The 13047-nt window shown below is 42.8% G+C and overlaps 1 protein-coding gene across 10 annotated transcripts in view; it reads left to right on the plus strand.

Annotated features, from left to right (window-relative positions):
* Window positions 1–13047, plus strand: part of SNX25 (sorting nexin 25) — a 157419-nt gene that overhangs the window by 131570 nt on the left and 12802 nt on the right. For 7 of the 10 annotated variants that reach the window (XM_055276549.2, XM_055276557.2, XM_055276551.2 and 4 more), the window contains 3 exons: window positions 3315–3428; window positions 8264–8428; window positions 10320–10437. In XM_055276549.2, the coding sequence (XP_055132524.1) occupies window positions 3315–3428; window positions 8264–8428; window positions 10320–10437 (397 nt within the window). The remainder of the gene's footprint in view (window positions 1–3314; window positions 3429–8263; window positions 8429–10319; window positions 10438–13047) is intronic. The other 3 variants (XM_063637661.1, XM_055276555.2, XM_055276552.2) reach the window with 1 other exon arrangement.

The raw sequence follows: 13047 nt of genomic DNA on the forward strand, positions 1-13047 counted from the left end.
TTTCATCAGTGAAAACGAATACTAGTAGTGCCTACCTTATGGGGTTGTTATGAGAATTAAGGGAATATGTGTATATAAAGCATTTAGAAGAATGTGTGGCACATAGTCAACATCATTGTGTTTTTGGTAGTAGCAGTAGTAGTAATGGACATTGTTTCATAGACCTTTGGTTTCGGTTTTATTTATGTGTATGTATATATGTATGTGCATTATGGATTGCAATGTAGCATGCATTTCCTACTGTGAGTTTCAGTTAAAATGTTTGAAAGCCACTAATCTAGGTTAATTCTTTTATTTGAGAGATGAGAGACACCGATCCCAGAGCTTAACTGACTTGTCGTAGGACATGTACATAGTGGCTAAATCAAGATTATTAATAGAATCTTACTTTTAGCTTATTCTTCCTACTTTTCCTCAGGAATTGCCATCTTTTCTAATTCTCCTTCTACTATGGGTCATTGCCTTTTTTCCCCAGCAGTGAACAGTTCTTCAATTATTTCTACTTGAATTTAGGTCCATTTTTCTCTTGCTTAGCATGAACTGATACTGGTGAAACTATAACTGTCAAAGGGTCCAGCTGCTTGCTGCTTGTAGAAAGAAGCCATCATAAGAATAACAAGAGTGAGGTGTGACAAAAAGAGAGTGAGATTTTACTATCCATGCTAGCAAGGGGAGGAGTGGGCAAAATTATTTATAAAACTTTCCACCCTCAGCCAGGCATGTTGGCTCACGCCTGTAATCCCAGCACTTTGGGAGGCTGAAGTGGGCGGATCCCTTGAGGTCAGGAGTTTGAGACAGCCAGGCCAACATGGTGAAACCCTATCTCTACTAAAAATACAAAAAATTAGTCAAATGTGGTGGTGCACGCTTGTAGTCTCAGTTTCTCAAGAGGCTGGGGCAAAAGAATCACTTGAACCTGGGAGGCGGAGGTTGCAGTGAGTCAAGATCATACCACTCCACTCCAGCCTTGGCGACAGAGCAAGATTCCAACACAAAAAATAAAAATAATGGCCAGGGGCGGTGGCTCACGCCTGTAATCCCAGCACTTTGGGAGGCCGAGGCGGGTGGATCACGAGGTCAGGAGATCGAGACCATCCTGGCGAACACGGTGAAACCCCGTCTCTACTAAAAATACAAAAAATTAGCCGGGCGCAGTGGCGGGCGCCTGTAGTCCCAGCTACTCCGGAGGCTGAGGCAGGAGAATGGCGTGAACCCGGGAGGCGGAGCTTGCAGTGAGCCAAGATCGCGCCACTGCACTCCAGCCTGGGGGACAGAGCGAGACTCCGTCTCAAAAAAAATTAAAAAAAAAAAATAAAAATAAAAATTTCCACCCTTCAATTGCGGAGGGAACCCAGTGGATTTTAAAGAGAGAGTTTGGAATGCAGAAGACGCAGCGCGTCTAGGAGGTGTCAGGTGGCGTGACCTGCCCTGATGGCTCGTTTTGAATTATTGTTCCATCTGGTGAAGCATCCGGCGCCACTGTGGCCAGAGGTGTCTGGTCCGTATCAGGATCTGGCCCTTGAAGCTTCTAAGGAAATAGATAACCAGATAAGGAGCGTGGTGTGCGCTTAACAAGCATGTGGGTAAATCAGTGTGCATAAAGCATGGGAGCATGGGATGGGGAAAGAAAGGGAGTGGAGGTTCACAGCAGATGCCCAGGCTGTATTTCAGAATGAAAGGAAACACTTACGCAGCTGGTCTCAAAGTTACATCTTGAGATTAAGGAGGAAGGAGGAAAGAAAACAAAGTTTTACAACACGGTTTGAAGCCACACTCCTCCTTTACGAAACCTCATGGGTACCTCTCAGACTCCTCTTCTGTGAATGAAATGTGTCTCTTTTCTTTAACCTTGTCTCCAGAGTGATTTTTTAACCTGTTTTCATCACTACATGCTATAATTTCTTCAACTGCTTCTTAAGGATAGTGGCCAAAACTGAATGTCATGCATACTACATTTCTCAGATGGCCTTTGGTCACCTTAGCAGTGTGGAAAGCAAAAATTTGTCTCAGTATAACAATGAATTTTCCCCAAAGTTGTTGAGTAAAATTGATACTACAGAAAAATGTGTTGTTTTCTCTGTGGGAAAACTGTTGTGAAACCAAAGTTTAGTATCAAAACAGGAGGAAAAAGAGTTGAGGGAAAATTTTGAAATGAAATGTCTTTGGAAAGTAAAATTTACTTAGACAATCAAAACAATTACATGGAAGCATTAAAAGAAACAAACATGAAAGTCCACGCCCGTCCTCTTTGTCGTCTTTCCTCGTCTGTGGACTGATGGCGTGGCTGTTCTCTTACCCTGCCCTTTCCTACGGTGTGAATTTTCCTGTTGTGAGAACCCTTCCTGTCGGCAGCTGTGACAGGAAGCACCTTTTTGGGTACTTAGTGATTTTAGTCTTCCCTTCCAACTCTCACTGCCTGTTTCATTTCTCTAAAATTTCACAGAGCTGTTGTAAGGATGAAATAACACATGCTATGCTTCTAGCACAGTGTCCGGTAGAAGGAACGACTTAATCCACGAAGGGTGCTCTCTTTGTACTATGAATATATTTTGTTAATATAGTTACAATCTACAGTTTGCCACTGAGAGGCAGTAATAAGGCTGGGAGTGGTGGCTCATGCCCCTAATTCCAGCACTTTTGGAGGCCAAGGCAGGAGGATCGCTTGTATCCAGGAGTTTGAGACTGGCCTGGACAACATAGACCTTGCCTCTACAAAAAATTTAAAAATTAGCCAGGCATGGTGGTGCGTGCCTGCAGTCCCAGCTACTTGGGAGGCTGAAGTGGGAGAATCGCTTGAGCCCAGGAGATCAAGGCTGCCATGAGCCATGATCATGCCACTGCACTCAGCCTGGGTGACAGAGTGAGACCCTGTCTGAAAAAACAAAAGAAAAGAAATGCAGTAATAGAGCTACAGTCCAAGTTTTCTTTGTTCCCATTGTTTTCTTTTGTTAACTTTAGCTTTTTACAGAGATGTTATAAACACAACACCTTCTAGTTGAAGAACTTTCTGTGAGCCAGGTTTCCATTTGTTACATCATGTGCCGCTCTGCGTGGTGTGCAGATGCCTCGTACTAGCCTGGGCTTGTGACTTCCCAGCTCCCGGGGATCTGTAGGTTTGGGGATGCGCTTTAGTTTTTTTCCATCAAAGTTTCCGTTCCTCCCGATTCTTCGAACCTGATTAAAATGGGTAGGTTTTCACCTCAGAGGAACAAGTACAGGAGGAGGAGATTTGTTTTGTTCTAATTATTATTCTAAATCTTTTTTAAGATTAAAATGTAATTTCAAAATACTAACATTTCATTTTTCCCCCACAGTGCGTCCCTTCTTTAAAAAAAGTCCAGTTGCCTTCTCTTAGCAAGCTGCCTTTCAAATCTATAGATCAAAAGTTTATGGAAAAGTCGAAGAATCAATTAAATAAGTTTTTACAGGTAAGCAAGTGAAAAATGTGGGATATGAGAGAAAAAATTAGTTATTTAGGGTTAAACTGTCATCATTCTAAGAGCTTGGTAGTTTGCTTTTTGTTCTCACAAGCCATGCTAGATGCTAAAAAAATATCTTGGGTGATTTTTTTAATTAAAGTAAAATATTCATATAAAAATACATGTAAGTGTGTAACTGTCTCCATTTCACAAACTGAACACACCCGTGTAACTAGCACCCAGTCCAACAGACTGATTATCACCAGTAGCCCCCAGCTTCCTCCCATCGCTGCAGCCCCTCCAAAGGTAACTGCTGTCCCGACTTCCAGCACCATAGATTAGTTACAGTTGTGTTTGAACTTTGTGGATTCCTTCATTTCTGACTTCTTTCACTCATTATGTTCATAGGACTCGTCCATCATGTCATCTTAGTTGTAGATGATTCATTTTCGTTGCTGTGAGAGGCTTTCATTGTGTGAATACACTGCATTCCAAATTCATTCCATTGTTGATGAGCCTTTGGCTGCTTTCCACTCTGAGGCTTTTACAAAGGGTGCTTATATAAACATCTAGTACTTGTCTTTTGGCAAATATCTGTCGGCTGATGCCCAGAGATTAGGATTTTTCCGTTTTTCTTCATGGTCACAGCAGTTGTATACTCTCCCCAGCAGTGTGTAAGCGTTCTGATTGCTCCACATCCTCATCAGCACTTATTTTTTGCCTTTTTCTTCTTAGCCATTTTGGGTGTAATAGTATCTCATTGTGTTTGGGGGATTTTGTATTTTTTTTTTTTTTTTTTTTTTTTTGAGACGGAGTTTCGCTCTTGTTGCCGAGGCTGGAGTGCAGTGGTGCAATCTTGGCTCACCGCAACGTCTGCCTCCCGGGTTCAAGTGATTCTCCTGCCTCAGCCTCCCAAGTAGCTGGGATTTAAGGGCGCCTGCCACCACACCTGGCTAATTTTTGTATTTTTAGTAGAGACGGGGTTTCCCCATGTTGGTCAGGTTGGTCTCAAACTCCCAACCTCAGGTGATCTGCCCACCTCGACCTCCCAAAGTGCTGGGACTACAGGCATGAGCCACTGCGCCCGGCCATTTATTGTGTCACTTTTCTATTGTGCTGCTGCTCATCCTTTCCATAATGTATTATGGGTTTGTCCATGTTCTGGATATGAGTTCCTTGTCAGATGTTATGTGCTACAAATATCGTCCTCCTTTCTATGGATTGCCTTTTCCTTAATGATTTCTTTTAATGGACAGATGTTCTCAATTTTAATTTAGCCCACTTTTATCATTTTTTTTATTTTATGGTTAATGCCTTTTGCACCTATTAAGAAGTCTTGGCCTACTCCAAGGCCCTGAAGATATTTTCTTAATTTCCTTTAAACACTTTATTATTTTCTATCAGTCTGTTTTTAAATAATAAGGCCAAAGGTGTGCTGTCCTCAGTAACAACCACTGTTTTTTCCTTTGCTGCACCATCTATATTCAGAGTATAATTGTTAATCACACCTTGGATCTTAAAGCCCTGAAGTTCTCAGAGGCATGGAACTTTGCCTCATAAAACATGTTTTGCCTCTGCAGTAGAAGCTAGAAATTCTGAGACTGAAAAAAAAATGTTCTGCATATTTGTATCCTTTAAAGAATTCTTTAAATTGACATTGCACTTGTACATATTTATGAGGTACAGTTTGGCATTTTGATACATGTATATGTTATGATCAAATCACAGTAGTTAGCATATCCATCACCTCATGCATTTATCATTTCTTTATTTTTTTGAGACAGACTTGCTCTCTTGTCCAGGCTGGAGTGCAGTGGCGCAATCTCCGCTCACTGCAACCTCTGCCACCTGGGTTCAAGCAGTTCTCCTGCCTCAGCCCCCCAAGTAGCAGGGATTACAGACAGGCTCATGCCACCACGCCTGGCTAATTTTTGTATCTTTGGTAGAGACAGGGTTTCGTCATGTTGGACGGCACGTCTCGAACTCTTGACCTCAGGTGACCAATCTGCCTCGGCCTCCCAGAGTGCTGGGATTACAGGTGTGCGCCACCGTGCCCAGCCACATTTACCATTTCTTTTTGGCAAGGGGATTCAAAAACCTTTCTTCTAGCTCCTTTTTGATACGTAATACCTTACTGTTAGCCGTAGTCACCCTGCTGAGCAATAGAACAGCAGAACTTATTCCTCCTGTTAAATTGTAACTTTCTAGCCATTGACCAATCTCTCCCATCCTTTCCTCCCCAGTTTCTGGTAACCACCTCTCTCTACTTCTAATATATCAAGTTTTTTTCAGATTATACAGATGAATGGGATTATGCAGTATTTGTCTTTCTGTATCTGGTTTGTTTCACTCAACTTATGTCCTCCAGGTTCATTCATGTTGTTGCAATTGACAGGATTTCATTCTTCTTTATGAATAATATTCCATCATGTATATCAGGGGTGTTCAATCTTTTGGTTTCCCTGGGCCACACTGGAAGAAGAAAGATTGTCTTGGGTCATACATAAAATACACTAACACTAACTAACGATAGCTGATGAGCTTAAAAAAAAAATCACAAAAAATTCTCATAATGTTTTAAGAAAGTTTACAAATTTGCATTGGGCTGTATGTAGCCCACAGGCTGTGGGTTGGACAAGCTTGATGTATGTATACCACGTTTTCTCTATCCAGTCGTCCGTTGGATGCCTAAGTTGATTCCATGTCTTGCCTCTTCATTGTGAATAGTGCTGCTTTAAATATGGGAATGCAGATATGTCTTTGACATAGTGATTTCATTTCCTTTGGATATATATCCAGTAGTGACATTGCTGGATCTTATGGTAGCTCTATTTTTAATTTTTTGAGGAGCCTCCATGCCATTTTTCATAATGACTGTACTAATTTACAATCCCACCAACAGTGTACAAGGGTTCCCTTTCCTTTCATACCCTTGCCAACGCATTTCTTTTGTCTGGCGTGAGATGGTATCTCCTGGCTTTGATTTATACTTCCCTGATTCATGATGTTGATCATTTTTTCATATACCTGTTTTCCATTTTTATGTTTTCGTTTGTGTCTATTCAAGTCCTTTGCCCACTTTTTAGTGGGATTATTGTGTATGTGTGTGTGTGTGTTTTGCTGTTGAATTTTTCGAGTTGTTTTCCTTCATTTGAATATAATTTAAGGCCAAAGATTTACATCTGTAATGATTTCCCTATTAATATGCTGATTGTATTAAATTTGGGACTTAACCATTAGTATCATATCCTGCTATTTTGTAAAATGTTAGAGAGTAGATGAATGAAGGACATCAAGATGGGGGAGAACATCTCACTACTCCTGATCCTATGCAGTAGATCCTATACAGTTCACATACAGGTTGAACTGACCATTTAATTCTGAAAAAAGAATAAAGACTGTCTGCAGGGTTCAGGGACAGGGAGGGCAGTAGGGGCACTGCCCATCCCCCTTAATCTCCTTCTCGATGGCGATGGCAGGGCCTGCCCACCTCCAGGCCAGTCTTCTGCAGGGTACGTGAATGCTGATGGTGCTCCGTGGACCCCTTGTCCCCAGCGTGGCAGTATTGGGCCCTCTCAGAGGTGATTTTTCTAGGGAGGGTCATAGCGTTCATCAGGTCATTTGCCATCTAAACAAATAGGATGTTGCCATCATGGACCAACCCTTCCGGAACTAGACCTGAACCTCCACCTCCCCCTACACTCTGTCATCAGAGGCATAGCTGGCTCCTGAGTGTTCCATCTCCCTACGTGGCTGACAGTTCCTATAGGTTTACATATTCCTAAGCCCAACGTCTTATAATACTAGATGTGTAAATATTCTGTGGTCACATTGTTAATTCTGCTGTCTTACCATAGCACTTCCTTGTACATAGACAAGCTCGATTCATGTTCTTCTTTACTCTCTCCAAAGGCCAGGTAAGTACATACAGAACTTTGGGAACTTTCCAGTTTAAGGGCCATAGAAACTGTTATATATGGCCAGGCGCGGTGGCTCACGCCTGTAATCCCAGCACTTTGGGAGGCTGAGGCAGGCGGATCACGAGGTCAGGAGCTCGAGACCAGCCTGGCCAATATGGTGAAACCGCGTCTCTACTAAAAAATGCAAAAATTAGCCAGTCATGATGGCATGCACCTATAGTCCCAGCTACTTGGGAGGCTGAGGCAGGAGAATTGCTGGAACCCAGGAGGCGGAAGTTGCGGTGAGCCGAGATGGCACCACTGCGCTATATCCTGGATGACCGAGTGAGACTCCGTCTCAAAAACAAAAGAAAAGAAAAGAAATTGTTACATAATTATGTAAATGCACACTGCCTGGAAAGTGGCAGCCCCGGGAAATGAAACTATTGCTTGGCAGGTAGTGCCACCATGTGATAACTTAAAGTTCTTTTTTTTCAGCTGATGTACAACGTCTGAATATAACTATAAAAGGGCAATTTAGAGGTATCCATGTGTAATTTGCAAAAATTTAAGTTGGTCAAACACAGATGAGTGAAAGTTGTATTTCAAAAGTGGTAGCACCTGGGATCTGTGAGCCGTAAAGTAAGAATTTTCTGTTGCACCAAGCGATGCAAAGTGGAGTGAGTTCTGCCTTCTGCATAGTTACCTCCCATGAGCAGAGTGATTTGGGCACTACTAGTTAACCTGGAGAAGATTGTTTGCCATTAAGATCATTAAGAATCGATCTTATATAGTTTGTTTCAGGGGGAAAGGGAAGTGGTTTTTGGTTCAGAAGTCTGATAAAAGTAAATTCGTGACAGCTCCACCTCGTTCACCTTTACTTGTAGCTCCCAGCCACACAGATAGTTACCTGCACTGGAGCAGTTAATCCTCTTTCTTCCACAGAATCTGCTTTCAGATGAAAGACTGTGTCAGAGTGAAGCACTTTATGCCTTCTTGAGCCCTTCTCCTGACTACCTCAAGGTTATTGACGTGCAGGGGAAAAAAAATTCTTTTTCATTATCCTCATTTTTGGAGAGACTTCCTCGTGACTTCTTCTCCCACCAGGAGGTGAGCCGTCTAAAGGGTGAACCACTTTTATAGCGTATTTCAGCAGATACTAAGCTCATGCTCCTCATAGGGGGAAGCAAATCCCTCCATTTTCAGTCATTAGCACTGTCACATTTTGAGGCACCTGCTTCTATTTCTGTATCTTAATTCTTCCAAGTGACTTGCAGGGGAGGACAGAGTGGTTTTACCACTTCAGAGTTGGTAAGTGAAATGCGAGTAGGAAGTTCTGCAGGAGCCCTGCTACACACGGGGCACCAGTCCTCAGGTCCGGGGAGGCCAAGTGCAAGCCATCGTTGCTGGGTGGTGGGGTTGGGGGGTCCATGCCGAAGGTTCCATAGAGGAGGTTGTGTTTATGGAACAGGATGGAGGTCGTTGGCCTGGACTGGAGGGTTTGTGCTGTGCTCTAATGGAAGATTAGGTACAGCATAGAAGTGGGGAGGGGTGAGGTTCACGCCAGGCTGAGGGTTTAGGCTGTATTCTCAGGCATGAAGAAGCATGGGATATTCTGAAGCAGGATGATCTGGCAGTGGTATGTGGATAAGTATAGAGCCTGCAGAACTTTTGCTCTCATCTTCTGAACCCCAGACTTCTCTCCAGAGTAGGCTGTGCACTCCTGTGCACAGCACAGAGGCGTCTTGCCTGGCCCTCTAGCAAATTGCACAGGACCACCTCTGAAATGTGGCTTCCCCTCAGTCCATTGCCAAATGCCACTGCCTCTTCATCGGAGGTGGCTTCGAGTTTGGACAGAGGAACTGACAGTGAAAAGGAGCATGCTACTCTTCGCATTTTCTGCTGGGGCGGAAGTCAGCACGTCCCACAGAGCACACCCACACCTGCTCCAGTCCACACATCTACCCATGGCCCCCCAAGCATCTCCCACCTCTTTCCTTCATGTGTCCGTCTGTATTTGGCTGCTTACCTGTCTCACCTCCGTTTTATTCCTGAATCCCTGGAGTTGATATATGACTCAGTCACTCTATGAAGTGACTCTGAAGCTGCCAGTGGCTTCCTCTCAGTCTTTACCTTTCTTAGCCTCTTTGAGGCGTTTGCTGTTGCTGGACTTCTGTGATGCTGTGAGTTTTTAGGGAACTCCTCCAGCCTCTATGACTTCCCTGTCCCTTCCTCTGCTCGCCTGATGTAAGTATCTCCCAGAGACCTGCCTGGGCCCGCACTTCAGCTCCTACCTCTACGCAGACATTGCAGTGCACATCCTCAGCTGCCTTCCAGCACCTAATGTTTGCACCTCTGGGACAGCACTTTGTCCTGCCCTATCATAACATCTACCTGTGTGTCTGTCAAGTCTCCCCAGAAGGCAGTGGGCCACGGAAGTCTAGATCCCCCTCACACTCATTTGCATTAGCCTGGTGCCTGGTATATCATGGCAGTTTTTAACTGAAACCTGCTGATGCGCAGATCAAGAAATGGGGCTAGCTGAAGGACAGAGTAAAAGCTTAAGTCACAGCTTTAAAAATAACTAAATTACTTTAAAATGCATGTTTGTAAAAAAAAAAAACAAAACAGTGAATTTAAAATTATTTACTTCCTGCTGTTTTAAAGGAGTGAAAACTGAAAAATAAAAAATAAGTTAAAAGCCTTAGTTTTGAAATTCAAAATGGCTAGAAAACTATTTTATTGTCTATTAATTCATGGATTATTAATACAACGACAGATTTTTTAAAAAATTAGCTTATTTTAAGCCTTGAATAATGCTCTAGAATCAAGCTTTTCTGAATCTGTCCTCTGTGTTGAAAATGGATAGTTTCCGCATGAAAACTGAAGAATTAAGGCTAAAATACGAGCAGATAGTTTGGAATTTACACTTGAAGAGAGAGAACAGCTCTACCAATTTTCTTGGTATTATCTGCTTCCTATGGCTTTGCTGTGTTCCCAGGAGGAGACAGAGGAGGACAGTGACCTGTCAGATTATGGTGATGATGTGGATGGGAGGAAAGACGCCTTGGCTGAACCATGTTTCATGTTGATTGGGGAGATTTTTGAACTTCGAGGAAGTAAGCTTCTTTGTTATTATTTAGTGGTATTTGCTAGTTAAGTGGTATACATAATTGTACATGCACATGCGTTTAACATCCCTTTATTGCTGAAATGCATCAGACATGTATTTATATTCATGCATCCATTCATTCAATATAGCCTTTTAAGAGCCAACCAGGGCCAGGCGCAGTGACTCATGCCTGTAATCCTAGCACTTTGGGAGGCTGAAGCAGGTGGATCCTGAGGTCAACAGATCAAGACCATCCTGGCCAACATGGTGAAACCCCGTTTCTACTAAAAATACAAAAATGAGCTGGGCATGGTGACGCATGCCTCCAGCTACTCGGGAAGCTGAGGTGGGAGAATCGCTTGAACCCAGGAGGTGGAGGTTGCAGTGAGCCAAGATTGCACCACTGCACTCCAGCCTGGGCAACAGCGAGACTCTGTCTCAAAAAAAAAAAGGCCAACCAGATACTATGCTACATATACAACTCCAAGACAGATACCATCTCTGTCCTAACGTAGCATAGCATCCTGATTTACTCTGTACCATGTTCCTCTGACTACAGAAGGTTAGAATCCTTCACATTGCTTTTTATGTGACTTGGCATAGCTTCCATTGCCTTATCACTAAAAGTTATGCAGAAAACTATTTTGCATAGCACAGGAAGAATCTTGTTGTTAAAGGTGAGTTTTGGTGTCAGGATAATTCCATGGCCAAGGACGTGGGAATGCCTCCACACTGTTTTTCAGCTACCTTTTTTCCTCTTGAGCAGTAGTTCTTCATGGATGGAAGGAGGGACATATGGTGATGTCCGAAAATATTTTTGATGGTCATAACTTGGAGTGAGGGGTGCTACTGGCATCTAGCGGGTAGAGTCTGGGATGCTGCTAAACATTCTACAGTGCCCAGGACAGCCCTGTGGCAGAGTTATCCTGCCCCAAGTGACAGTAATGCTGGAGTTGAGAAATCCTACCCTAGTGACTCCTCAAGGAGAGATGTACGTAGAAGAAACTATTGTAAAATGGGGATCAAAGTTCCATTTCCTTAAGAGCTGTACAAGTGCCTCTTCCCGAAAGCATCACCTTGGTGAAAGGTAAACTGGACTCCATGGCTTAGTGTTGAGCGTTGAATAGGACTTAATACTACTCTCCGTCCACATGTTCACAGCTCCCAACACTCTGAATCTTGACACCAGTAGACTTTGTCATACCTGGAGCCTCAGTACCAGCTAGAGATATGGCAGGTGCCCAGGGGCACACCTGACCACCTCGAAGAGGAAGCAAATAAGAAGAGCAAGGGTTAGTAAGACTCAGTAATGGCACCAGCCAGCCAAATAGTGCACCGTCGATGTCTTGGACTCTGTCGTTTCACATCAGCACCTTTTCCCTTGAGGCAAAGGAGTAGGCTACCAGTTGGTCTTATACAGGAAATGGGGCTGTGGATCCCTTCTCATTTATAAATCCCTTAACATGTCACTTAAAGAATTGTTAACAGATGAAAAAGTTTCAAGTGCAACTTGAATTTGTCTTCTGTGTCTTAATCCTCAGTATCTACTACAATGCCTGATCCATGGTAGGTGATCAATAAAATGCCTGGATGTATGCAGTGATGAGTGAATAGGCAAGAAAAATGTTAAGTGCCAGAATGAATTATCTTTGCTCATTGACCTTTTTCTCCTTCTCAACCAAAGCTAAGAGAATATATAATGTCAGTCATCAAACACTTTGAGAGCATATGTTTTAGATACAGATCTGTAGGGAAACAAAATCATATCAGATACAGATTCTGCCATCAGTGAATTTACAGATTAAGGGGTCCAAAAATGTAATTCACATTAAGCAATAGACAAAATTAAATTCTAAAGTGCAGGCAGAGATTTACACATAAGGATATTTTAGCATAATTACAATAATGAAAAGTTGGAACTAAGATAAATTTTAGAAATGGAAGATAACTTATTTAAGAAATATATATATGATGGAATGTCATCCACATATGAAAAATCCTTTCAGATAAAAAACCTAATAGCCTTTTAATATTTGAGACACTTTAAGACATATACAGCGATGTTTAACTTGATTCAATATAGACAAATAGTAATCCACCCAAAGTCTGACTCTTCTTTGGTGAAATGTGGCCCATTAAATCATGAGTCTCCCAAGTTTCCTATAGAGTTGATAAGAATGAGGACACTGTCCTAGGCTTCATCATTGTTTTTGCCTTGCTATTGGTACAGAGCTTAAGAGACACGGTAGGCGTGTCAGAGCCAGTACCAGCCGGAGCAGGGCTCCTAACCATGCCTGCAGCATGCACTTCCTCCATCTCTGCCTGCTCGGAGCATATTTGATTTTGCTAGTGGCATTTCAGAGAGAATAAATGGAACCTCATTTATAATGAGATGTGATCTATTCGTCGTCAGCAGAATCCTAGTGCTGCTGCAGCTGCCTCTGTGGCTTTGAGCAAACAAGGCTTTGGAGTAATGGGGCTCGTGTGTGTGTGTGTGTGTGTGTGTGTGTGTGTGTGTGTATCGGGGGGTATTGGGGAAGGTGAGGGAAAAGTAATAGAGTAAGGGGCTATCAGTGATAGAAAATGTGTAGCAAAATGAGTTTTGGTTTCTGCTCTA

This window comes from Symphalangus syndactylus, chromosome 4 (genome assembly GCF_028878055.3).
Source record: "Symphalangus syndactylus isolate Jambi chromosome 4, NHGRI_mSymSyn1-v2.1_pri, whole genome shotgun sequence".
Classification (NCBI taxonomy): domain Eukaryota; kingdom Metazoa; phylum Chordata; class Mammalia; order Primates; family Hylobatidae; genus Symphalangus; species Symphalangus syndactylus.